The sequence below is a fragment of the Drosophila miranda genome, chromosome 2 (genome assembly GCF_003369915.1).
Source record: "Drosophila miranda strain MSH22 chromosome 2, D.miranda_PacBio2.1, whole genome shotgun sequence".
NCBI classification, from domain to species: domain Eukaryota; kingdom Metazoa; phylum Arthropoda; class Insecta; order Diptera; family Drosophilidae; genus Drosophila; species Drosophila miranda.
Genome location: NC_046675.1, coordinates 27,907,345 through 27,933,878, shown reverse-complemented (window position 1 = coordinate 27,933,878; position 26,534 = coordinate 27,907,345). Strand labels below are relative to the sequence as shown.

Here is a 26,534-nt window from a genome sequence, read left to right as displayed (position 1 = left end):
CTGTTCCGCTGCAGCGTTGTTGGTTTTAATTCAATTTAACAATCTTTTTTGCGTTGTTTTTTTCCGCTTTTCTTTGCACTTTTCGCTCTGTTTTCGCCTGCGCTGCCTGTGCCTCTGCTACAGCGTTATGTGTGCCTTGCATTGTTGCAACAGCAGCGGCAGCAGCAGGGGCAGCGAAGCCAAGCGGAAGCGGCATCAGCAGCGGCGCAGCAGGCAGCGACGCGAGCCATTAGTGCAAATGAAATTGCATTTTGTGTGCCCCAAACACTCAAAGAAATTTAATCAAAGGCGGTGCTGACTGCTGCCTGCTGCCTGCGTTTGGCATATTTTCCTATATACAACACACAGATACGTAAATATACGGATACCCATATTTGTGTGTGTGCGTGAGTATCTGGTTATTATTATATCTTGTTTTTTATTACCATTAAATCGACTGCATCGTTGGTCAGCACTCAAATGCCAGGACGAGTGCGAGTACGAGTACGAGGAGGAGTAATTGCGGATAATATTTTCCAATATTTCATAAATTGCGCACTGAATGCGGACAGCTTCCTTGCCCTGCTCCTGCCCCCGCCCCCGCCCCCTCTTGGGGCTGGCTCCTGTTCAGGTAGCAATCAAATGATATCAGAATATTACCATCCCATTCCCCCCCCACCGCCCATGGATGGTGGAGAGTTTCGGAGTAGAGAGAGTGGAGCAGTGGAGCAGTGGAGTAATTGAAACGTATTCATCATCATTTGCAAGCATTTTGGCCATTAGAAGCAGCTTACGACCATTGAAGAGGAGGCTCCAGGGGCGGAGAGAAGGCTCTAGCAATCTATTCAAATGAATGATGAATAACATGCATTAAATAATGTCTGAGTGAGTGCCTGCCTTCGAGTGTGTTGTGTGAGCGCCTCATTATTACTCCTGTTTCCGCCATTTGCATTGGAAGAGGCAGCATGCGGAGAGAGAGAGAGAGAGAGAGGCTCTAAGATTTGCAGGGTGCGATCTGAAAATATTAATTAAAATTAAATGCAAATCGGATTCTCCTCATGGATAGCACAGCTATTACTCCTATCGTTCGATACCCAACATCATTATCATCATCATCATCAGGTGGAATCAATTAAGCCTTGACCCACTTCTAAGGCGGGCAGGCAGCACCTCCTTGCACTTGAAAATAATTAAGCCGCATTTCCTTTTGGCCCACGATTTAAGTGATTTATTACGACGGGGCTGGCGCCTATCTATCAGTCTTATTAACTATAAGTGGATGTAGGATATAGGATGTAGGATGTGGGATGTAGGACAAATGTTTGTTTAGGGGCTTACACATACACACACACATGGGGCGTTTAACTATTTCTAAACACAGGGACTACCTTAATAATACTTGATAAATTTAAAAAAAATGTGGCCTTAATTCCATGCCACTCGCTTGCGGGCAAACTTCGGTGGCAACGCAGTCTGCGCTGTGACGACATTCATAGAGCGCGTCTTGTCGAGACGAGGCGAGTCGATGCCGCCGCGCACTGGCGGCAGATCCTGCCACACATCCAGATTGAGGTTGGAGAACGAGTTGCTGACTTTGGGGACATTCACGGAGGCATCATCCTCCTCGGCAAGAGCCCCAGCACAGAGATCAGTTGAGGAGGACACAGATATCGGGTCAGACGATGCAGATCCCTGCTCTTCGCTGCTTATCTGCTCCAGCTTCTTGGTGGCCTGCTCGATGCCAGAGAGATGTGTGCTGCGGAGCTCCAAGAGGGCCTGCTGCTGGCTGACGTTCTCCTGCAGGAGCCTGGCCAAACAGTCCTTTTCCGTGTCGATGAGCTTCGAGAGCTCTTGGTACCGCTGCAAGTGCTGTTCGCGCCAGTTCTCCTCGCAGCGCTGCAGGCTCGACTTGGCCTCCGACTCGTACATGGCCTCGATCTGGGTGCAGGCCAGCTGCTCGGACTCCAGCTGCTCCTTGTACTTCTGGAGGAGTGACTGGAGGTCCTCGGTGCGGACCACGTACTTGGCCATGCGCTCGAGGAGATTGATGCACAGGGATATCTGGCGGCGGCTCGCCTCGCTGCGGTTGCGGATGAACACCTTGATCTTGTTCAGGTTGAAGGCCTGCCCCGTGTCGGGGCGCTGCAGGACGAGGGCCGTGCTCTCCTCGAGCAGCTGCTTCTCCTTCTCCAGCTCCCCGATGAACAGCCGGAAGTGCTGCTCCTCTTCTTTGAGCTTCTCGGCCTCGGACTGGTGCTGGCGCAGCTCCACCATGTGCGACTCCTGCAGCGCACGGATCTCTTTTATCTGCTGCTCCTGGATCAGCTGGCGCTCCTTCTGGGCCAGCTCCGTGCGGCTGATCTCCTGCTGCAGCTGCAGCTTCCGCTCGGCGTTCAGGGCCTCCTGCTCATCCCGCTCCTTCTGCTGCTCGATCTGCTTGTCGAGCCAATTGAGCTTCGCCAGCACCTCGTTGTCGGACTTCGACTGGTACAGAAACTTCTCGTCGTCCACCCCATGCCGCCAGCGGCCGTACAGCTTGGCCTCCATCTCGAGCTTCCGCTTGAGCTGCTCCTGCTCCTTCAGGGACTGATTGACGCGCCCCAGCATCTGGGTGTCGGCGGAGCACTCCCTGGGCCGCCGCTTGCGTCCCATTTCGATGTCGTACGCCTCGTTCTCGGTGGCCAGGAGCTGTCGCAGTCTGCCCTTGCGGTCTGTCAGGTCAATGTCCTTTTGCTTCTGACTCTTGCGGCTCTGCAGCTTCTTTTCCGCATTCTCGTAGTAGTCCTTGTTGGTCCAGTTCTCGAAGCGCGTCGTCACCTTGCCCCAGTGGTCGTAGTAGCGGTTCACCGCCTGCGTGGCCTGCACGCGGTTGTTCTCCTGCTCCCTGCGCTGCGCGTATGCGGCATGCTGCTGATTGAGTCGCCCGGGCATCCTTGCTGCAACGAGAGAAGGATAGAAGGGAAGTGAGGCGCCAGTTGGTTGACAAGTTCATAAACTTTTAAATTGGGGCCAAGGCAGCAGCAGCAGCAGCAGCAAGACGAGTGGCAGCGTAACTTCAATTTGCCATTTTTCTTGCTTCTGCTTTTCCGCTGGCTAAGGACCTTAAGGACACCACTGGACACTGGAGCCTTAACTTTATTCGATTAGCTGAAGGGCACTACTTCCACTAAAAGGATGGGCTATACCTCTCTCTCTCCCTCTCTGTCTCTCTGTCTCTATTGCTTTTGCTTTTCCAGTATCCAGAAATAGGAAGAGATATTCTTTCAATCTTTTCTTTTGTGTTCTGTTTTGTATTTCCCTTGAATGTTGAATGTTTGCCTGCTGAAAACTGAAAACTGAAATCTGATGCCACAAATGGAATGCCTCCCATTTCCCCTTTTAGGGTATGCCCTGCTGCGACCAGGACACGCGTTATGGTTTTTGTCCCATTCCTACTGTTTCTGGTGCTGCGCTGCTGCAACAGCCAGGCCATCACCGCAGCTGTCACTAACTGCCAGAGGACCAGCAACAGCCAAAGCGCAAAAATATGGCAAAATCCGGGACAGAAGCCACTATTCCCTGGCTTCCCCTTCGCATGCTGTGCCGCTGCCAGTTCCAAGCCGCCCATCCATCAAGGAGCGACGCACTGCAATCTGTCAGAGGAGCACGAGCAGGCACAGGAGGAGCAGCAGGAGCAGCAGCAGGAGCAGGAGATGCTGCCTGGAATCTGGCATGCAAATGACCAGGCCAAAGCCCGAGGGGTAGCTAATTTCCCAGAGATTTATGGGCGGCACGAAGCGCATTGATATATGCCAAATTGTTTACAAATTGATTGCATTATTAATAATGCCCACAGAGAGACATAGAGGGGGTGGGGTGGCGCCCAACAAGGTGTCAGGATGCGGCTTCCAGGGAGTTCAGAGGATGGAATGGGATTCGGGAGGTAGCTTTACATGAAATGTAAAATATTCCAACAAAGTACTCTCCTTATGTCATATGACAGACGACAAACTTTGGCAATAAATCAAACAACGGGGCGGTAGGAGGAGCCTGTTGGTAGCTGCTAGGATGGGGGATTGGGGTTTTCTTTTCGTTTGTGGGTTATTTCGAACCTAAGAAGGCGTGCCGTGCCACACACGTGGCACCAGCGAAATGCCAAGATGCCACCATTCGTATAGACTTAATACACTTTCGGCACACACAAATTCACTTCCTTAATTGAAATTTTAATTTGAATACTTTGGCGAAAGTTTTGGCCCCCAGCCAGCAGGATAGAGACAGAGACAGAGATAGAGACAGAGAGAGAGAGAGAGACAGTGGGGTTCTGTTCGGGTTCCCTGCTTCTCTGATTCCCTGGCAGCAATAACAAACAGCCAAAAAGTCACCGAAATCCATGTCCTCTCCTCCCCTGGATTGCCGCCCTTCGATTCAAGCCCCTCCCCTCGTTGTGTACATGGCTCAGAGCTTTTCAATTTACGCGCCTCGCAAGTCGTTTGTCATTTTATGCCCCCTCTAATATATGGCATGTGCGTGAGCCTCCCGCCCCGCCCCACTCTCAACGCGAGGATGCGAGGACAACCAATTTCTTTACCTCCCCTTACCAGCCTCCGCCAGCAGCAGGGCAGAGGCGTGTGGCAGGGTGGCAGGGTGTTCCTCCTTCGAACCAGCAAAGCATAACTAATCTGCCTAGACAATGATACGGCTACAACATCTGACGAATTGTGCCCCCAAAAGGTTCCGTTTCGCATCGTGCCTCATCGCTGGTTGGGCTAGTGACAAAACAGCGACAGATAAATGTGTGTGTGTAGAGCAAGAAATGGAGGATACACCGGACGAAAAGAGGCACTAATAGCATCGCAGATATCCCAAAGATCTCCAGATTTGGTTTCACACTGGTTTCCTATGAAAGCGATCTTAAATATCAAATGAAACCGAGTATTCCTCGAAATAGTTAGCATATTAAATGTATTTATTTCCCGCTATGCATTAAAATTCATTTAATTGAATAAATGTACATATCCAATGCTCTAGTAACCTTTTGACCCACATTGTTATATGAGTACACATTCCATGAAATAAATACCACATTCCTTTCCTTTATTTTTCCCGCAGTGTAATGGACTGTGAAGTGACTGGCTTGCCATGGAGGCCGCAGGGATTCCCCTTTTGATATCGACAATAATCCCCAACCCATCCCTACCCAGCCATTGCCTCGATTGCAATTACTTTTGTTAATTGTAATACACATACATGCACACAGATAGACACATACATATACTATTTATTTATCAAATGTGTGAGGCTTCTTCCGAGGCGGAATAGTTGATAATGTTTACCTTGGTGAATACCCTACCTACACACACACACAGCCATACAGAAAAACTATGCCTGCGTTTTTTTTTTTGTGGTGTGATTTTTTTGTGTTTTATTGTACAAGTAAGTACTTGATATTTTTCATCGGTGTAGAAGCAGCGCAGAGCGTGCCAAGACGTAGTTAGTGAGCGGCACAGGGGCAGTGGCAGAGGCACACTTAATACCCTGATAAGATGGGCGATTAGTGCGGCGAGCCATAAACTATAGAGCCATGGAGCCATGGAGCCATGGGAACAATGGCCAGCATTCTTCTCTTTTTTGGGGGGGGGGGTAGCGAATAGCCGACTAGCGGGTGCCCTGCGGGGCTACTCCCAAAGGAGAATCCAATCAGAAATTGCATACTTCTGTATTTCTCCTCCATTCAGGCATACCCTATTCTTACAGATAGCGCATCTATAGATTACAAGAACTTTCCTAATCAAAGCCACTTGTCCACACACCACCGATACCTGGCGCTGGCGCTCCCCAGAGTCTACAGTTTCAATTAACTGTTCGATTGCTTTGCGTATCACTCTTCTTCGGTCTTCGGTCTTCTGTCTTCAGTCTTGCCACGCACCATGGGCGACAAGAAGTCTGGATCAACTACCTTCTCCGTGCCCTCCCTTCCGGGGGCAGACATCGAGCTGCAAAAAGAGTTTGAACAACAGCAGCTGGCAACAATTTGTGGTAAGTACCGCGCGCGCAACTATTTGCTGTTTTTTGAAAAGTATTCAACTATTTCCAAGAGCGCTCGGTGAAAATTCCCCTTTTTCTGAAGGGTAATAAATTTGAGAAGCTCGTGCGGGGGGGGGGGGGTGTGTTTGTGTGGCAGGTGTGAGGCTGCGTGTTTACCTTGCCACAAGCATAAACAAAGGCAAAAAGCGGGCGGCAGAAAATGAGTCTGCGATTTGGACTTCCTTTGGCGGCGCCAGAACGCATCTGGTGGTCTCGTCTCTCTCCAGCGTTCCGGCGGTAGATCCCCCAAAAATATTTCGACCAGAAAAACCTGTGTGCCCCACCGCATCTCTTTCCCTCGCACTCTGTGAGAAGCAACAAAAGAAACAGAAACAGATACAGATTCAGCACAGCAGCCATAAATCGACAACGGAAAATAAAATGCTGTTAATTTGTCTATCCGTCCAATCTCCGATCCGACACTCCGACTAAAGCAATTTAATACCCGCATTTGCCGCCGCATTTGCAGCGCATTTTGGGCTTCCCCCAAAAACCGACAAACAGACAGACGACCGACCAGAGCCAGGGGATCCCCAGTCCTCGAAAAAAAAAAACAACTAAATAACCAAAAAAAAAATATATAAATAATAAGAGTACGTCCGGAGATGGTAGGCAAAGAAAGCAGCAGAGAGACACCAAATCGAGATGCTGCTGGAGATATTTTCACAGTGAACAGATCACGGAATAGAAGAGATCGAAGTTGAGTGGAGATTATAATGGAACAAATCGTATAGATCATGGAACATAGTGCCTAGGATCACATCATTTAATGCTAAGGTATAAGAAGTAGTGACTCAAGAGCTTCCAAATGACAAGTCACGACAAGGGGGAGAGTCACTAAAAAGAAAGAAGAAGAAGATGAACAAAAGACTACAGGAAAGAGTATATCTTTCACCTTGTACAATATAGTACATAAGATAATGAATAGACCAAGGAGAGAGATCCGTGACTGCTGTCGAGAGAACCTTGTGGGTTTCTGTCTATGGGATCGTGTTTCGTATAGCTATTGTGTTGTGTGGCATGGAAATATTGTCAACAAGCAGCAGATTTACTGCTGCGATAGAAGACCGATAGTGGGGGACCGAAAAGTAGAACCCTTATCTGCTGCTAGCGACCTTCAAGACTGACCGATATTGAACCGGCGATACTCGTACGCTACGCTCACATGAAGCCCACTGATCCATAACGCTGCATAATTATCTAATCGTCCGCTAACTAACAAAGTTATAATTGTCACCCAACGCCCACTGCCTACAGCCCCTCCCCCAACACCCACCTGCCATTCTGTCACTCGGAAGTTGTGATTGAGGACTACGAGGCGTGAATTCTGGCCCAGAGACCGTTCAAAGTTTGCGATGATTAACCTTAATTGCATATCCACCGTCCCTTATTGAGGGGAATCGACAGTCACGCTGACACGTGCATCGCTTTACCGCTTGACAACCACAAGAACAACACAATGGAACTAGCGAAAAGCGAGACGAAGCGATCTAATGCAATTTCCTCCAATTGTTTGTACAATTCTGTTGAAATTTGGATTACAATCGGGATGTGGAGACCTGCATTGCCAACTTCATATCAAAACGGTAGTACTCTCCCTCTCTCTCTCTCCGTTAGGGTATCAAAAAAGAACCCTTTGCAGTGGGGAAAAAAGTACCGGAACGAGGTTCAAATGAGGCCAACGAGTTTGCACGTCGCCGTGTAATTCACAGCAGCGGACAGCAGTGGGCATATCACATTTCACTTCGGCCATAGTTTGACCTTTGCCGCAGCAATCCCCGCCGTACTGATAACAGCGACAGAGTCGGCGACAGCGGCAGCGGCAGCGACTTAGTTTGAAAGCTCTCTCTCTCTCACTCACTCTCTCCCAGAGGAGTGTGAGCGGAAGTGAGCGAACGGCGAGCGCGAATGATGATCGGCCGTTGGCAATAAGTTTCATGCGATTAAAAATTTGTTTGGCATTGCGGCGTCGACGACGGCAGAGACAGCGCGGTAGTGCCAGTGGTAGCAGCGGCGGCGGCGGCAGCGGCAGCAGAGTTCCGATTTTTTCGCGTTCGTCTATAAACACAGGTGCGCCCTTATGCTGGCCAACATTCGCGCTTGTGATACGAAAACGAAACATAACCCAAGCCAAGAGACTCTCTGCGCTATGTGAGACACCGCTAGCGCACCCAAAAAACAACCAAAGGCTGACCTTCACACCACAATCGAAGTTTGTGCACAATTCTTGCCACTGCAAAAACAACGAAACACTAAAAGAAGCAACAACAAGCGAAGCGAGAAACAATCAACACAAAAAGTTCCTAAATCAAAGTCACATTTGTGCAAACAAACACACACGAAAAAGTTCCTAACAAGAGCAACGGCAGAGCAGATCCAACAGCAAGTTTAACAACAACTCTAGCAGCAGAACAGGAGAGCAGGAGAAGCAGGAGAGCAGGAGAAGCAGAGACAGCATGACAGCACTGGGATTAGTTCTGCTATCAATGATGGGTAAGTGTGTAAGCGAGACAGCAGTGAGTGGGAGTGCGAGTGGGAGTGGGAGTGGAGATCGGGTCTTATCGCATGCCCCTGAACATCGCCATAAAATATGGTCGAGAGGGGTCTTATCGAGGCATTCTGCATATCTATCACAGCTGCAATCAGCGTCAGTCGAGCAGGAATATCGTATATGTACATCGTATTCATATGTGGCGGGGGGGGACATACATATGTATGTGATTTTTTTGTTCAATTAATTACTGACATTTAACAAAATTGTCATTTACGGCTTGACAGCCAGCGCCCCCAGTGCGACGGAGTGAAATTGTTTTTGATTTTAATATGCATAATAATTTGCGCACCCTAACTCTCGCGGGACAGAGTCCTTCCGTTTGTGCATGTCTTTCGGCGAACGGCAGACCAGTGTCAGGGCAAAAGGCACACGAACATGTTCTGTGCCGAAGATCTGTGAAAGAGAGCATCCCTTCTTCGGCTGTGAACCGAACACTGCTCGCCTTCTGCTCTTCTGGTTTTTTTTTGTATTTCGCTCTTTTTCTGCCGCTTTCATTGTGTTTTTTGCCGTTGGTTTGTACTGGGTTCTTTTTTTTCACTCCCGTTGACTTTTGCTGTTGTTTTTGTTGTAATCGAGCGTGACTTAATTTCGCACATTCCGCCCTCCGATGTGTTGTACGTACGTTGTATTCCCCGTGTACGGTTATTTGTTTAATGAATGGACGAATGGAATGACGGACTCCAACCTCTGCAGAGCATCGTCAACATAATAATAATATTGAAATGTCTCTATTATGTGCTTTGGCTGATTAAAAACAAACAATTACCCAAGGGACTCGCTGTTTTCCCCCTGCCTTGCTCTTTCTGTCCTCTCTGTGACTCTAATTATTTGCTGGCAATTTAAATACCTCAATTATGCGACAATTTAATCAGCAGCGAAAACGAAAACGAAGGGACGGTAATGGGGGAAGGGGGTCTGATAGTATGGCCCCACGGATTAATCAAAAATTATCAAAGAACTTTGCGCCTTCGCCTCAAAATTGCTTTCTGTAATGAAATGAGTGTGTGCTTCCCCCTACCCCACCCCCCACACCAATCACTAAAGCAGGGCTTTAGTTTGCCACCCCTTCTTCCCCCTCCTTCCACCCATTTCGCATATATTCGCGTGTGTACGCGATAGTAAGGTTTAATAGTGTGTAAAGCGGATGGCGTGGAGTGAGTGAGTGTGTGTGTGGCATGTGGCAGGAGGTGAGAGGAAGATGGATAGATAGTGAGTGAGAGTGGGAGAGTGTGAGAGTGCCACAAAGTTTGCAACATTGATTAGGCCAACGCGAGTTTTAATGTTTACTTTATTAGGCCGCGTAATTAGGGTAACAATTAGGAAGCGGAGCGGAGGAAGCGGAGGAACGTAGAGCAGCGGCTCTTGGCGGGGCTTTGCTGTAAATATAAATGTAATTAACATGTTACATCCACACACCAAAAAGTAAGCGGCATAAATTAAACATCCAACGATTTGGCAGCTCCTCCTCCCACCACCCCTCACACCTTTGTAGCCCCCCCTCCTCCTCCTCCTCCTCCACCTCTTGCGCATTCCTGGCTCCTGGCTTCCTGCTCTGTTTATTATTCAAGCACGCGCCGCCAATGTAGGAGTCCCGGACACGATAGGATAGGTGGCAGAGCGTTCGCTCTTTCTAAATTTTAATTAGAAACTGCCGCTATTAAGTTAGTCAAGTGCTTTCCCTGCCCCTGCTCCACGCCCCACGCTCCTCCGCCCCCGCTTTCCGTCTAAGTTTTCCGTATGCATATAAATGCGAGATGCGGGGGCGTGGATGTATCCCGAAGTTTTGGCAGACGTCCGCAAACATGCAAAACTTCTATCCCCCCACCCGTCCCCTGTGTTTGCCAGCTCCCCCGCGCACATAAAACAAATTTTGAATGAAATAGTTTTCGGATTTGCATTTATGACTCACGGAGGGGCGACGACGACTACGAGTGTGGGTCGAAACGGAAAGGAACTTCTTTTCTGCGGAGCCATTGATAGATGATAGCACCTGTTGCTCTTGGTCTTCCCCCTCTCTTCGCCCCTTCCCCTTGGCTGACGGTCGTTTAGCTATTTCGAAGCCAGTCGACGCTTTAAGCTGAGTCAACAGTTGAACCGAAGTGTGAATTCCCTAAAACAAGTGAAAGTGTGCCACCTCCTAGCAAGTCTTTAAAGCCTAAACAGATATACCCTTCGACATACCCTGGCTGAAAAGGCATTACAATTACCTTATACAAACAACAGTTTAGCAACAGATTGAGGTGTGAATACCCTACAGCAGGGGGAGTAAGAAAAGCTTGAATCGCTATAGGACATTGGGGAAATTAATCTATCCTGATAATTTAAAGCACTTTTCTCTATGATAATTAAGACAAATTGTGCTACCTGCCAGAACTGATATACCTGCCGTGCACTCTGCAATAAACGTCAGTCGTTAGCATATTCAATACACGCTGCGCTGCGGCAGAGGTTGAGGCGACGGTTGGATCTTCGGCTTGATCTTCGGCCTGATCTTCGGCTGAGCGGCTGTGTCGCTGATGACGATTGCGATTGCCAATCGGAGTGGATCGGCAACTTGTTTTGCGCTCTTCTAGGCCCACCTCTCTCGCGATGGGTAACGTAACGGGGAATTTTGTGGCTGACATTCGTTCGGGGGAATTGGGAAGCCAGCGTGTCAGTGCATGTTCGCGCCTCTCTCTGGAACCGCAGACACCGCAGCAAACAGCGCGTGGGGCAGCAGCAGCAGCGCACACATCGGCTATCATTTATCAATGGAATGTGAGCGATGCACGGTAGCAGCACAGCAGCACCGCAGACCACACCCCCACCGCCTAGCACCTCCGCCCCAGCACTTCCCTTTGTAATTACGGCGGACAGAGCTTGGTGCGAGATTTCAACGCAAACAGCAGCCTTTGTCTCTCTTTATTGAAGCGTGTTCGGGTGCCTGTGTGTTCAAGACAAGCGAAACCTCATTAACCCAAGGTCATACACCTCTCTCTCTCTCTCTCTTTCCAGGGTACACGCAGCACATGCAGCAGCCAGAACCCAGCTCCCTCGGAGTGGAGGGCGGAGCACGACTGCTCTCCCGAGCGGACTGGGGCGCCCGCCTGCCCAAGTCCGTGGAACACTTCGAGGGACCCGCCCCGTATGTCATCATCCATCACTCGTACATGCCCGCCGCCTGCTTCAGCACGCCGGACTGCATGAAGAGCATGCGGGACATGCAGGACTTCCATCAGCTGGAGCGCGGATGGAACGACATCGGCTATAGCTTCGGCATCGGCGGAGATGGGATGATCTACACGGGTCGCGGCTTCAACGTCATCGGAGCCCATGCCCCCAAATACAACGACAAGAGTGTGGGCATTGTCCTCATCGGAGATTGGAGAAGTAAGAGCCCTTCTTTAAGTATAATCTATAGATTTCTAATGCATCCCTCTCTTAATCTTTAGCTGAACTGCCGCCCAAGCAGATGCTGGATGCCGCCAAGAACCTGATCGCTTTCGGCGTGTTCAAGGGCTACATCGACCCCGCATACAAGCTGCTGGGGCACAAGCAGGTGCGCGACACAGAGTGTCCGGGCGGACGCCTCTTCCAGGAGATTTCCACGTGGCCGCACTTCAACAATGGAATCCGTTTTAACACAACGACGGAGCACCCACCACAGGGGCAGGCACAGCCCCAAGCCAAGGCACTGCCTGTGGTCCCCAAGGTCTAGTTTAGCTCATCCCGAATCCTAATCCTCTATACCATACTATGCCACACGAGCTCTCAGCTCCCCCGCTCAATGCCAAGGAGTTCATTCAGTATTCATTAGACATCTCTCTGCGAACATTTCACAAATAAAGCAATTTCTAGATGATAACACTTAGCCGAAACACACGCCACGCCCCATCCCCACGCCGTCTGTCAAATCGAACGGCAATTAATTTGTGTCGAATTCGATTTGGATTTGGATGGGACAAGTTTTTGCCGGGACGACGACGAGGCGATGAAATAGTCGTCGACCCCGAGGGTCGTCCATGGTTGGGGGACAAAAACGGGGACTATATTGCCACACGGAAACTTCTGCCATCGAGACGAGGGTACAAACAATTCAATTAATTATTAAAGACCCGCGGGAGAAGTCGCATATTCAAATTTCCAAAGCCCATGTCTTCTCTAAATCGTAGCTTTTTGTTTCCTGTTTTTAATGTTGCATACTTTTTGGCTGCGGAAAAACGAATATAGTGCATACGCAGTGGGCGCCAGTAGGTCAAAGCAGAAATGCGATTGGGATGTTTGAATTTCGCGCCTAAGATCCATAGGGGTAGTTCCAGAAACAGACGCTCACTGATCATGGCGCCACTGAGCTAATGCAGACATCAGGAGGGAAGATTTGCTGCAGGGTGTCCTGGTTTTAGCTGAATATCTCAACCGTTTGCTGTGCAATCCGGGGGAAATGTGTGCGAATCTATAGATAATGAATGCATACGTGTTTGGCTGCGAAAAAACGAATATAGTGCATACGCAGTGGCCGCCAGTAGGTCAAAGCAGAAATGCGATTGGGATGTTTGAATTTCGCGCCTAAGATCCATACGGGTAGTTCCAGAAACAGACGCACACTGATCATGGCGCCACTGAGCTAATGCAGACATCAGGAGGGAAGATTTGCTGCAGGGAGTCCTGGTTTTAGCTGAATATCTCAACCGTTTGTGGTCCAATCCGGGGGAAATGTGTGCGAATCGATAGATAATGAATGCATACGTGTGGAAAGTGAACCTGTAACAGAATCGCCTAGCCCTAGGCCAATCGATATGCGATCAATGAGACTATAAATACAATCACGCACCCGCCGACCATTGCACGGCTCCCTGCATTAATGTCAACCGTTGCCGAGGGATTGTGATTCGAGCAGCCCCCACACCGGCATCCACACATCACGCAGACAATGTAAATATTGAAAGCAAATTAGAGAGAATCATCGCAGATCCATCAGCATCGCACGCATCCAGATAACAGAACAGAACAGAATCACTAATGGGTTTGGATTTTCTAGACGAGTGGTTTCTATCACAGGGTAAGACGCCTCCCCCCCCACGAAACTTTCCCCCCCCCCCTTTCTCCCCCACGAAATTAGCTGCGACACAGAGAACTTGCGTAACTTCAGAGTCTGATAAGAGGCGTTAATGGGAGTGGTTGGGGAGGAGGAGGGTGGGTGGCTATCCTTGAAGTGGGCCACAGATATCGGGTTATTAATAATTCCATGCGGATTCCATTGAACTGAGGCTGTGGCTGTGGCTGTGGCTGCGGCTGTGAAGGCGCTGCACCTGCCATAAGGTCAATCGGACCCCATTCTCTCTCCGCCTCGCTCTCTCTCTGCCCACTCTTTCGCTCTCCAAATGCTAAAAATATTCTTCCTCTGTCGGTCAACAAAATTTTCATTTCATTATGCTTTTCACAGAAAAAGAGCGAGAGAGAGAGAGAGAGAGTGCCAGAACATACAGCAACCAGCAGAGAGGAAAATCGGTGAAATTTTTGAATTTTTCTGGCATTTTCGGCCCGCTTGGAAAATGTATGAATTTAGTTTTTGAAACGCCGTCATAGGCGCTGCTGTTGCCTCCTCTGCGTTTCGGGCCAAAAGAAACCACTTCGTTACCGTGTCTATGTCTGTGTGCGTGTGATATGTGTGTGTGTGTGTGTGTGTGTGTGTGCGTTTAATTTGCGGTTGCGGTTGCGTTTGTGTGGGTGTCGGTTGGACCCACCAAACCGCTTTTATACTATATTCTATACACAACGAAAACTGCATCCACATCGGCCGAACGAGCCAATTAATACACATTGAAAATATATCGAATAATATATCCAAAAATATAGCATATAGTATATATGTATAGGGGTTGCAAATGCGCAGAAATTTCTATCGGTCGCCAAAGTGTCACTGCCTCCACCGTCGATGGCCTCCGAATTGATCCCATAAATCTCTGGACAGCATAATCATGAATGGTGTTCCCAAAATAAATACATATGTACATATTTATGTACATATGTACCGATGGACCAAAGAGCGGTGTATTTTTAAACTATTTGTTGACAGGAGCTGCGGCTCCCCCCCCCAACCCCCTCTCGAACGGACACTTTTTCCCCTTTATCCCTGCTATCAATGCAATTTTCTCCCAGTTAACAATGTTAATTGAAAATTCGGGCCTTTTCGGCCCAAAAACAGCCACCCCTCCCACACTTCTCCTCTGCGTTGATGATGATGGAATATTCCTAAGTATAATTTTTATTTGCATGTCATGTTTAATTAACGCCTCCAAAGGGGCGGAGAGGCGCACCAGAAAGCACAGCCAAAAATTTGCAATCGTTAAAAAAAAAAGAAAAGAGAGAGAGAGAAAAAAGCAGGAATTGAAATGAATATGGAGGATAGAGGATGGATGGCAGGGCAGGGCGGGGCAGAGAGCGGGGGGAGGAAGGCAATCCAGTGAACAGGCATGGAAATGGCAATGGAATGAAACAAATTCGGATTTCATTCTTCCCCCTCCCTTCCCTTCCCGGCCCGTACCGTTCCTCTCTCTTTTTTTGTAAAAACAAAAAGAAAGCGCCAGAGATGTGTGTTTCCTTTTATTCTTTTCGATTTGATGCCTCTCTTTCTCTCTCTGAGAGCAATCATCTCACCCTCTCTCTCTCTCTCTGTCTCTCTCTGGGCGCGTCTCTCTTTCTCTTTTTGCTTTCTTTGGCGCTTTTGACGCTGGCTGGCTGTCTGGCACAAAGAACCTAAAATTAAATATTTTCGCCGTTTACATATCGCAGAGGAGGCAGTGGCAGTGGCAGAGCAAATCGTTTGTTGTTGTTGCTATTCCCGTTTCAGTAGCTGCTGCTTTTGTTGTTGTTGTTGTTGTTGTTGTTGTTGTTGTTGCTGTTTACTGGACTGCATATGTATGTGTGTGTGCATTCACACACGCACAGGGAAAGAGCATATCTAAGCAGTCGACTGGACACACGCTAATACAGTGAAGGCTCTGCAGAATGGACGGCCGGAGAACCTCTACTGTAAGACAATCAAAGCTCTCCTGAAGCGAACACCCCACTGTAACAATGGCAGGATCTTTCCACTGTGATTGCATAGCCAAACAGTCGACTGGACAAACAGTAAAGGTTCTCTCTGGATGGAGACGTCACCCCAGCACTGTCCAGACTCGCTGGCATAGTCCCTTCCTTCACCTTATCTAGCATGTCCAGGCAGTCCAGTACTTGGCTACAGTAAAGCAGTGCACCAAGCAGTGTGACATACAGACAAGGCCCTCCCCATGGTGACACTGTCTCGGGGCCTGGGAATGTCTTTCCGCCTGAAGAGTCTTTACTGTGTGTGCGCACCAAAGCATTCCATGGCATGCCTCTTCTCTACTCTTCTCTACTCTCCTCTCCTATCTGTTGGGATGCGTTGATGCATGTGTGTCCCTGTCCCTGTCCCTGTCCCCGACCAATGCCAGCGAGTCCGTGTGTCCCTGTGTGTACTCTATGACTATGACACAAAGGCCTACATTTTGTCTCTCGGCAACAACAACAGCAAAAGCAAAAGCAAGAAAAAGCTAATGAGCGCATTCATTTAAAAATAACATTGAAATGAAACATTCCCAAATATACAACGAATTTGAATTGGACTGAAAATATCCCAAACAGCTGTTGCCCATCGTCGGCACCGGACCGCGAATAAATAGCACGGGAAACAAAATCTAACAGAAAAACAACACTAGCAAAAATTAAAAAAGAAAAAAACGAACCGAATTATCAAAAGAGAAGAAGAGAAATCCGCGAAAGAAAGAGCCAACGAACCGAAAAAAAAAAAAATACATTGAAAATCTGAATCTGAATGAAAGAACTTTTTGGACAAGTCGTCGCGACTCTCCCTCGACGACGGTGCTAATGTGCAAAGTTTTGTGTTTTCATCAGCAGGAAAAACGGAAAAGCGGGAAAAACAACGCAAGAATTTACGGAAAATTATTTAAAAAGTGTGTGCAAATAGACGGAGCCGACGAGCACGACGACAAGGGGGCAGCCCCCTCTGGAGATTTAACGGTAAAGCGAGCGGCAGGAAAATAACAGTAAAAGCAAGCAGCAGCATCAGAAGAGGAGGAGGAGAGACAGCAAGCAGTAGCAATGCCGTTTGTGACACCCCGGGCGGGGACAAGCAGTGCAAACAACAGTGCGGGACGCACCACATTCCGCCCGCCGTGGGTGAAGGAGGACGCCGCCTCAGCCTCCAGTGCCACAGCCACAAAGCCCACGACCACGCCCTGGGCTAAGAAGACAGCGGCAGCCGCTGCCGCTGCCGCCAAGGAGAATGGTGACAAATCCGCTCCATCTGCGGCCACAGCGACAGCCAACAGCAAGGCCAAGGCGGCTCCGGCCGTGACGACCGCGAAGAAGACGACGACAACCCCCGCGGAGACGGCTAAAAAAGTGCCTGAGCCCGTCAAGAAATCCTCAGCGACGACGACAGCAGCAGCAAGCAAGAAAAATGCGAATGCGGAGCCCGTGAACAGCAAGAAGGCCCCGGAGCCAGTCAAGAAGGTGGCTCCCACTGCGGTGACCAAGAAGCCAGCGGCAACGAAGAAGAAGGAGCCAACGCCACCGCCCGAGTCCTCTTCGGAGGAGGAGGAGGAGAGCGAGGAGGAGGAGGAGGAGACTGAAGAGGAGACCGAATCCGAGGAAGAGGAGACCGAGGAAGAGACCGAATCCGAGGAGGAGGACGACGATGACGACACCACGGTGGACGAGAAGGTGCCCGAGCACGTGAAGAAGGCCGCCCAGCTGCGTCCGACGACCGTCAACAAGAAGCCGGAGCCGGAAAGTGAGTTGAAACAGCGTTTCACTATAGAGAAACCCAAGTTGCGGAGCGTAGCGGTGGTCAAGCGGGACAAGTCGATGAAGAAGGTGCCCGCCGAGGCAGAGGACGAGGAGGCCGAGGAGGGGGAGACGGAGGAGGAGCGCGAGCGCCGGCTGCGCTTCAAGTTAGAGAAGCCGAAGCTGCGGCACGTGAAGCGCGAGGAGAAGCCACTGCCCAGCAAGAGCACCGACGACCTGGCCAAGATCCGGCCAGTGCTCAAGAAGGTACCGAAGATCGATGAGCTCCTCAAGGAGCCCAAGGAGGAGCCCAAGCCCGAGTTCAAGACCAAGACCCTGCGGAAAGCCCCCTCCATAAAGCGCGAGCAGAGCATCAAGAATGGTAAGTGCCACAGATCCGATTCCGATCCGATCCGATCCGATCCTGGAAGCTGGTCGTCTAACCCGATGCCCAAATGCCAAATGCCAACTGCCAAATGGAAGTTTAACCGATTAACCACTGCGAATGGATCGACTGCAATCCGTTACAAAGCGCTGTAAAATATTGCTGAAGCTTTTCTAATCTTTAATTTCTAACCAGGTGAGGATTGGGGGAGGGGGGGGGGGGGGGGTGGGGAAATGCAGTTCTTTCTCTTGCGTGTTTGTGTAGCTTTTGTATCTGGCAAAAGGCAGGGCAAATAACCGTCACAGCGACAACAAGGCGAATAAAGCGTCAACATGGCGTATGAGTGATATGTGCAACAGAATTGCTCATTCGAGATGGTAGCGTGAGTAAGTGGGTATAGGGATGGGAGCGTGACAGAGGCTAGAGATGGTCGAAGGCGTAGTAGTAGTGGGGCAAACAGCTGATTGCTGATATATAGTCTAAAGAGGATCCATATCCTCTCTATTCGCACGATAGTCGTTCAGTTTTACCATATATATCGCTGCTCCAAGAACTATCGATCCCCACCATAAAGGGTGGACTTTCCCACTTGCCCATCTCTAATGCCGCTCCCTCTCTTTCAGCCTGCACTGTGATTGCCCATTTATACCCGAAAAAATAAATACACAAAAATACGTATACGACGTGTCTGTCTATATATCCATACAGAAGCAGCAGAACAGAGAGTACAGAGAGTACAGTCATATATTTGCACAGGAGGAATATATATCAACTCGAAATGAGTGTGTAAAAAATATTTCATCAAAATGTTTCGGCCAAACAAAAACCACAAAGCGCATACAGCAGTGGCAAAGAGGCAGAGTGGCAGAGAGCCTGAGGTAGTGGCAGGTGGGGGTGAGTGGGAGAAGGGGAGGGACGGACACTAGGAAAAACAAGGCCATAAAGCAATATAAATATCATTTTTTATTTATTAAATTTTAGTGAGTGTTGTGCATTGAGCCGAAAGAGGCGCAAATTTCTGTCGAGTTTATATTTCTGTTCGAGTATTTTTTTTGGGAAGGGAGGATCCGATCCACCCACCAATCCTTCCACCCTTCCAGCCATCTATTTCCCTGGAGGTGCAAACAAAGTAGAGGTATTTTCGTTTTCTAATTCCGTATTTATTGCCACACACTCGACCTCTACGCTCCTCAAGAATACCCCCGAATCAGGTCGTAATTTTCTAATGGACTTTCTGGCCGCGAGGCTGGCCTGAAAAAACAGGAAGAGCGCACCAGATCCGGCGACAGAAAAGACAAAGACGTTGCATAAGTGTGGCCTGTCACCTGGCCTCAAAATTTAAATTGAATTGCACAGAGTCCGCAGGCCCAGGACATGCCATGCCTTGCCACGCCATCTGTCCCAAGGTGTCCCTCGGGGGGAAAGGCAACTAAAATGAAGTGAAAAGCTCGTTAGCCTTAAGCGTGGGGCAGTGGCAGTGGCACTGGAGAAAGGTCTTGGGGAAAGGTTACGTGTGAGGCAGTTAACTTTTCTTTGTCCCCCGTCCTAATCAGTGGGCAATAACGTGACCGCAAATGCGTCCTAATCTTGACCGACAAACAAAAGGATCCCGCAGCAAGGCCAAGAGCAGGGGGCGGGTCCAGGCTCTGTTTCTGGTGCGCCCCAAAATGAAGCACCGCCTTGTCCTTTAAAGCTGTCACCCCATCGACCAGAGAGCCGAAAAAAAAAGGAAAAAGAAGGCAAAACATTTATTTAATGTGTTCGGATGAGGTCCTTCCCGAAACGGGTCCTGGATCGAGGGTGGGGGGCTGGGGCGCTGGGCCCGATTTGAGTGGAGTTTCCTTTTTTATGGCCTAAGCAAAATTCATGATTATTGCTCATTCTGTCAAAACTACAACATAAAATGGAATGCTTTAAAGCCAGATGAGGAATTGTGGAGGAGGAGGGGATGTTGAGTCCTTCCATTCTGCTTCAAGGTTCTCCCACAACTATCGGACGTCGGAGTCGAAATTGGAACTGTGTCTCCGCAGGGCGGGGCAGCGGGGCAGCGGGGACAGGGGGGAGGGAGAGCGGGCCAAAGGAAAGCTGCCAAAGATATATGGCAATGTGCTTGATAGAGTCTAACTAAATGCCCCATTTATATTCAAATATCCGCCACTAAAAAACAAAACGAAATAAAAGACGGCGGTGGCCGCAAAGCAGGTCCCCCCCTACTGTCCGAGGGGTGTGCTGGGGTGGAGTGGAGTGGAGAAAAGGACAACAAATATTTTCTTTTATTTAAATGAACCTCATCTGTATGTATGCGTGTGTAGAGGCGACTTGAAGCCCGTGAAGGCTATGCCGTCTGGAACAGTCTTTCGGGTCTTTCCTGCCATCCCTGTTCCTGTTCCATTTGTGGGTGGGTCTCTGTCATTAGAAATGTCGCCTATCAATAGGTGAGGCTCCATTTTCTCCCTCCCTCTGTGTGTCCCTTCTTCCAACGAAGCATAAAAGATGATTAGGCTCTTTCGAATGGACAAAATGACGTAAAAGGAAACCGTTCGAAGCACAATCAAACACACACATCTACTCTATTGGCCTTGAGCTGTTAGTTGGCCATAATTATGCTGGTCGACTGAATAATGGGATTAGAAATTAGATCCAAATTGAAACAGAACCCGTGAAGAAGGAGAAATTAAAACTAAAGCCTAGAAGCCTTAGAGGTGTGTCTCAGGAGGGTTTAAGGTGTGAACGAAGGTTTCATTTTGAGGATTCAAGTGAAAGGAGTGTCCCTGCAAGGGACCATAGAATGCCATCAAAAACTGTTAAATGCTTCCCCCAAATTTGGCTGGAAAAGTTAAACAGCAGTAAATTTTTTCATTTTGGGGAGCACACACATATTTTGAAACTTTTTTAAGTGCGGGACCACAAAAGAGTAGATCTCCATCGCCCTCTCTCTCTCTCAGGGCCATAACCATTCTGGGTTTAAGGGGTGTATCCTTTAAAGCGACGGCTCTATCAAAAACGCTAATCATACGAGGACAACGAAGGGGCTCTCCCCCCATCGGAGGGAGCAGTCTCTTTCTGTGAGATATATGGGCTGGCTGAGCGGTGCTCCATCATCGTGCCGCAGTGGAGACAATGAAGTAAAGCTGCAAGCTGGAAAGTCACTCATCGGTGGAGTCCATGACTCTCTGCCCCTGCCCCTGTCGGGGCACCAGTCACCAGTTTCATCTTCTGCTTCAGCATCCAGAGGAGCACCAGTACCAATCCCCCTACCATTGTCCCTGTTCCCAGCGTGATTCAATGACAACGGCAACATTTGTGCATGCATAGAATATTCTGATGATGATAACACAATGGTTGGAGCCAGGCACGAGTTCCAGGGGTAGTCTCCAGGGCAGGGGGTTCCCGGGGCCATCACTGAGAGTGATCTGGCAAAATTTATGTTTACATACCACCGCCATTCGTTGTAAGTGCGGGCTTTGCGGTATATTAAGTGGGTAGCATCATCTCGGAGTCTCAGTACCCCCTATCCTCCTCACTCCTCACTCCACACTCCACACTCCACACTCCATACTCCACACTCCATCCTGCCTTTGCTTTTTATTTAAATAAGAAATAATTTTGTCGACATGAATGAATGAAGACGTTTTATCAGCTTGGGTCACCCTTCCGCCCCTCAGCCGCAAGCCCCCCCCCTCTCGGAAAAAGAAAGCGAGCTGCTTTTGTTTTCCTTCTTTCGTTTCGTTTCGTTTCGTTTTGCTTCCACTTTTGTTTGCCTCTGATTTAGGATAACTGCCTGCTTCCCACCGTCGTGGCAGGGACACAGAGAGGACTTCCCTACAGACAGACTGTGGGAGGACTGAGGGCATGGTCCATAAATTACCAAACTAAACGCGTCCTCAATTGGCTGTCCAAAAGTTGACCACGTATTTTAATCAGAGGCTACCATTTAGGGAGCAGTTCTTCCACCGAAGGAGTTCATTAACATGCAGACACGCAAGGGGGCGGCAGGAGCAGGCGGTGGCAGTAGTATCCTCGTCCTAGACAATAATCAAGTTTCTCTTTTACACTGATTTCATTCAACGAAAGTAACACGAGTTTGGATTAGTTTCTTGTTGGCTCCTCCACCAGGTGCCGGGCAGAAGCCAAAGGAGGGGGCGTCTAGAGGAGGAGTCTGAAAGGAGTCTGATAGGAAGGTCGGTACGTGGCCAGACACCGAGCAACTAATGCACCAGCGTGGCAAACGGCAGCGAACCACTTAAAGATTAAGTGCATAGCCAGCGAGGCGCAAACCAAAGGCAAAGTCGAGGCGAAAGCCAAAACCAAGAAAAGGCAGAGGAGCAAAGAGGAGCGGAGAGCAGCGGAGAGCAGCGTGGGGCGAGGGGGAAGCTCAGACAAAGGATAATGCGGTGGCTGGGTGGGTGCCTGTGTGGGTGGCCTTGCCAGAGTGGAGGCGGTGAGAGGGTTCATTCAAACAAAGCTAATTAACAGATTTGTCAGCTTTTCATCACTTGGCGGCGACGGCGTCTCTTCTCTGTCTCTCTCCCTCCCGTTCTCGCTCGCTCCCACAGGACGGCCTCTGTTGTTTGACTTTTGCACTTTTTTTTTAAACAGCAACAAAACCAACAAACAGCACGAGGAAGAGGGAGTGGGAGACAGCAGCAAAACATAAAGAATGCAAAGTATTCGATAAAACACACACAAAAACAACAACAACACTGCGTATGAGTGTGTTAGACAGAGAGAGAGATAGAGAGAGAGAGAGAGAGAGAGATAGATAGAGAGAGTGAGTGCCTGAACAGAGTGAGGTTATGTAGAGTGCAGGAGCTCCGGCAAAAAATCGAAACTGGAAAAAGTTTTTCAATTGTTAATTACGAGGCCACGAGGGAGAGGTAAATGGAAGATGGAGGAAAAGGCAGTGGCAGTGGCAGAGGCAGAGGCCGAGGCAGAGGCCGAGGCAGAGGCCGAGGCGACCTCCAGAGAGAGTATGGGAGATTGTTAGGCCAACAATTTAAGCGGAAATTTATTAGAAACAGCTTGACGGAGGTGAACTCCTACTTCGACTCCGCCTGCTGTTGTCCAGACTAATTGGCCTCGTTAACAGGGCTCCAGACCCATAGCCAGACCCATAGCCAGGCTCCAGCGAACACCAAGAAGTAAACGAAACGAAGAAGCGTAGGACAGGACTTTAAACTAACTAAAAACCCAAAAAGAGAGCAGCAATGCGGGGGGCCCTACAGAGGGTCGGGGTGGGGGACTCCACCAAGGAAAAGTCCGGACAAAGTAAAAAATGCAATCAAAGTTTTGCTGCCTCCTGCTGCCTCCTGCCCCTTTCGGACGAATTGAATGGTGTTAAGGCAATAAAACACCATCAAAGCCAGGCACAGTCACAGGCACAGAGGCCCTACTAACTTTTCAATCTATGCTGCAACTTCCGGCAGAGACAGAGATACAGAGAGGGAGTGCCATGTGGCTGTGTGGGAGAGCCACTCTCCTACGCCAATTGATATGTATGGCCCTGTGCCGGAAACTTTGAACAAACATCCAGGAGGGGAGGGGTAGAGTGGGATGCGATCCAAACAAACAAACAACTGACACAAATTGCAAACTCATTAAATTAAAATTATATTTAATAACCGCGAGTGCACGCAGCGAGCGCCAGGCGTCGATTTGCTCTAATGCCCCGCAACCGAAGCAACATCCAGCCATCCAGCCATCCATTCCATGCCACATTCCACATTCCTATACTCACAACTCTCACAACCCACCGCCACCGGGCGCCTCTGTTTGTTGCAGTTCCCGCCCCACCGCCACTGCCCTCGCTGGTGCCCAAGGCCCCGCCACCACCGCCCCCGCCACTGGCCCCCGGCGAGAAGCGAGTGCTCTCCAGCACGCAGAAGGAGAACCTCGACAAGCTGAGGTAAGTCTGGGAGTCGGGAGGAGGATGACCATCTCTCACGGTTTTCTGGTTTTCCTGTTTTCGGTTCACAGAACACGGCCCAGAAGGCGCCCGGACTGGTCCGAGATGATGAAGGAGGTGGAGAGTGGCAAGAAGCTGCGCCATGTGGCGTGCAACGATAGGTAAGTGATTACCTTGGCACTTGATTAAGAGACTACTACATCCTCCCCCCGCCCCACTGCAGATCTCAGCCCATACTGACATGCAAGTCGATAACCAAGGTGGACGAAAAATTCATCTACGAGACGGAGAAGGACAACTCGCACAACAAGCTGCTGCAGCAGATCCAGGGCGGCATCAAGCTGAAGCCCACACGGACCAACGATCGCAGCAAGCCCGTGCTGGATGGCCTCCGCAAGTTCCGCCGCCAGATGACCATCGAGGAGCAGCTCCAAAAGTCCCAATCGAAGGTCAACATGCTCTGCGAGGCCCCCAGCAGCCATGCCCTGGGACCGAACAGTGCCAGCGCCCTGGGGTCGGGCAGATCGCGGGCCAGCATCGCCTCCGCAATGTCCATCGATGAAGAGAGTCCCGACGAGCTGGACGACATCGACAAGATCCGCGACGACCTGCAGAGCACAAAGCAGATGCTGGCCCTCGAGCTGCGCAACCGGGAAGCCCAGGAGCGCGAGAACAAGAAGCTGCTGGCCAAGATTCGCACTCTGGAGACGGAGCTGGAGCGGGAGAAGTCGCGCGAGAAGAATCTCGAGTACGGCTCCAATGTCATCGTGGCCACCATGGACCCCACGCCCACCGCCGAGCAGACGTACGTGAATTCGCTGAAGAGCGAGGTGGAGGATGCCCGAAAGGTGTCCAAGGAGGTGGAGAAGAACTACCAGAGCACCAGCGAGCTGCTGGTGGAGGCCAAGACGGAGATCGAGGAGCAGCGGCGACAGATCCAGCTCCTCGAACGGAAGCTAGCAGCGGCTCTCCAGGTCAGTCGGGGTTCAGGGATCGGGGATGGGATGTGGAATGATGGGGCGTCGCTCGAAGTGTTGTCAGTTGAGGGGAAAGCGGGGTTAGTGGGGTCCGTAACCCATCTGTCCATCCGCCATCTTCCTCACAGGTTCTCCTCCGCACATTTTCAGCGTTTCCGGCGCAGGGAGTAGACGAGAGGAGCTAACGAAGCCACCGCAATTAGTAGCCCCGATTAGTAGTCCCCGCGATTAGTAGTTTGTAAATAGTTGTCCATAGTAGTGACACAGATCAGCTGACAACACAAACACACACATCTGGGGATGGGGATGGGGGGCTCCAGGCGTCCTTTTTCAATGGGGAACGCAAAACGCTAAACGCCAAACGCCACTGCACAGCACTACAAACACGAACACCGCAGAAATGCCTGGAGATCGATCGCCTAAAGTCTTAAGTTAAGAGATCATCGCATGCCGCATGACAAAGATCCGATACCCAGACCCGACCAACTCCAAGACACGCTTTTGCCCACCCCAACAAAAATTGCAGCAGCCACTAACCAGATTAACCCATTGAACGCTCTCTTGCAAGGGCTGTGCGACACCAAGCACTAACAGACCGCACACTAGTAAATGCTTTGCTTACGACGACGACGACGACGACGATGACGACTACTACGACCACTACTATGCCGGCAAGCACGCGCCGCACCAGGTAAAGCCACGCACCAGCTGCGAAGGAGATTGCTAATCCGTACATTTTGGTTTGTGCCGCGATCCGCAGGGTGGCGGAATGCTCGACGGGTCAAGGCGGTCGAGCGATGCAAATTTCGGGCGCGACAGCTCGCCAGAGCTGGATCTGGAGGTGAGCGAAAGCGATCCGGACGAGCCCGAGGAGAAGAAGACGGAGCGCAGGGAGAAGCGTGTGGGCAAGGAGCTGAAGGTCCTGCGCAGCAAGCTCACGAAGGTGAAGGTCAAGGAGGAGGCGGCCAAGAAGGAGAAGGATGTGCTCAAGCAGGCCATGAAGAAGAACCAGGTGATCCTCAAGTGAGTTTCCTTTTGCTATCCATTCCGAGTGCAGCCTCTAAAGAGGATTCTTCTGTTTGCAGGGAGGAGAACAAGAAGTTCAAGAAGCTGGAGAAGGAGGTGCAGAAGATGGCCGCCTCGATGAAGCTGGACGAGGACGATGTCGATGGCGAGGACAAGGAGGATGAAGAGGAGGCCGAGGAGGAGCACGAGAGCGAGGAGGAGGAAGAGTCCGACGATGAATCCGAGGAATCCGAATCGGGCGAGAGCGAGGCGGAGACGGGCAGCGAGTCCGAACCAGAGGTGGGTCCACCCACATTTCTCACATTCTTGTATGGCACTCACCTGCTTCCTTCCTTCCTTCCTTCGATTGTGTTCCCGCGTAGGACGCGTCCAACTCCGCGAAGAAGGCGAACGTGGAGCCGCGTTTGAAAAAGCACGAGAGTCGCTTCGCGGCGATGAAGAAATGCAACGTGCTGCTGCAGGCGAACGTCGACAATTTGCAGGACCAAATTGTGCAGGTGCGCCACCGGGCCACCAATCTGCAGGACGAGCTGGACGCGGTGATTGCGGATCTGGGCTTCTAGGGCGGTGGTCCACACCAACCACGGCGAATGTACAATGTGTGTTTCTGTTTTCTTTTCTGTTTGCTTGTTTTGTTCCTTCCTTTTTAGCCCTTTTTTTAACCAGTGTGATTTTTGTATTGTCAACGTTAGTTGATTATCGACTATCGACTTATCGATAAGATATACGGTCTGACCCTCAGAAATATACCGAAATACATCACATATTTCAAAATATACCGTAAATATACTGACGAATTATTTGTATTCAGGTTGCATCATATTCCTCGTTTTGGAT

The 26,534-nt window shown here is 50.0% G+C and overlaps 3 protein-coding genes across 14 annotated transcripts; 2 read left to right on the top strand and 1 right to left on the bottom strand.

Annotated features, from left to right (window-relative positions):
* Positions 1-1,179: 1,179 nt before the first annotated feature.
* On the bottom strand, positions 1,180-26,097 carry LOC108155496 (cilia- and flagella-associated protein 53). 2 transcript variants are annotated; one of them, XM_017286324.1, is made up of 2 exons: positions 26,019-26,097; positions 1,180-2,915 (listed from the first exon to the last, which is right to left on the bottom strand). In XM_017286324.1, exon 2 carries the CDS (start codon positions 2,908-2,910, stop codon positions 1,405-1,407), a length of 1,506 nt encoding a protein of 501 aa, XP_017141813.1. In that variant the 5' UTR covers positions 2,911-2,915; positions 26,019-26,097; the 3' UTR covers positions 1,180-1,404. The 2 variants fall into 2 exon arrangements, with proteins under 2 accessions (XP_017141813.1, XP_017141815.1); XM_017286326.2 differs by lacking the exon at positions 26,019-26,097 and adding an exon at positions 3,165-3,286.
* LOC108155500 (peptidoglycan-recognition protein LB) lies at positions 5,838-12,449 on the top strand. 5 transcript variants are annotated; one of them, XM_017286330.2, is made up of 3 exons: positions 5,838-5,997; positions 11,594-11,968; positions 12,031-12,449. In XM_017286330.2, exons 1-3 carry the CDS (start codon positions 5,889-5,891, stop codon positions 12,294-12,296), a joined length of 750 nt encoding a protein of 249 aa, XP_017141819.1. In that variant the 5' UTR covers positions 5,838-5,888; the 3' UTR covers positions 12,297-12,449. The 5 variants fall into 5 exon arrangements, with proteins under 5 accessions (XP_017141819.1, XP_017141821.1, XP_033244663.1 ...); XM_017286332.2 differs by lacking the exon at positions 5,838-5,997 and adding an exon at positions 7,977-8,538; XM_033388772.1 differs by lacking the exon at positions 5,838-5,997 and adding an exon at positions 9,192-9,213.
* LOC108155494 (glutamic acid-rich protein) lies at positions 13,583-26,482 on the top strand. Of its 7 annotated transcripts, none has more exons than XM_017286322.2 (9): positions 14,154-14,225; positions 16,241-17,786; positions 23,571-23,694; positions 23,766-23,855; positions 23,918-24,668; positions 25,240-25,362; positions 25,432-25,694; positions 25,757-25,976; positions 26,060-26,482. In XM_017286322.2, exons 2-9 carry the CDS (start codon positions 16,718-16,720, stop codon positions 26,258-26,260), a joined length of 2,841 nt encoding a protein of 946 aa, XP_017141811.1. In that variant the 5' UTR covers positions 14,154-14,225; positions 16,241-16,717; the 3' UTR covers positions 26,261-26,482. The 7 variants fall into 7 exon arrangements, with proteins under 7 accessions (XP_033244660.1, XP_033244661.1, XP_017141811.1 ...); XM_033388766.1 differs by having other exon boundaries at positions 14,163-14,231; XM_033388768.1 differs by having other exon boundaries at positions 14,164-14,231; positions 16,241-17,411.
* Positions 26,483-26,534: the final 52 nt, after the last annotated feature.

Coding starts and splice junctions, on each gene's coding strand:
- LOC108155500 (XM_017286330.2), top strand. CDS start 5,889: ATGGGCGACAAGAAGTCTGGATCAACTACCTTCTCCGTGCCCTCCCTT. Junction 5,998..11,593: donor GCAGCTGGCAACAATTTGTG/GTAAGTACCGCG, acceptor CTCTCTTTCCAG/GGTACACGCAGCACATGCAG. Junction 11,969..12,030: donor CCTCATCGGAGATTGGAGAA/GTAAGAGCCCTT, acceptor CTTAATCTTTAG/CTGAACTGCCGCCCAAGCAG.
- LOC108155496 (XM_017286324.1), bottom strand. CDS start 2,910: ATGCCCGGGCGACTCAATCAGCAGCATGCCGCATACGCGCAGCGCAGG.
- LOC108155494 (XM_017286322.2), top strand. CDS start 16,718: ATGCCGTTTGTGACACCCCGGGCGGGGACAAGCAGTGCAAACAACAGT. Junction 23,856..23,917: donor CATGTGGCGTGCAACGATAG/GTAAGTGATTAC, acceptor GCCCCACTGCAG/ATCTCAGCCCATACTGACAT. Junction 24,669..25,239: donor AGCTAGCAGCGGCTCTCCAG/GTCAGTCGGGGT, acceptor CTCTCTTGCAAG/GGCTGTGCGACACCAAGCAC.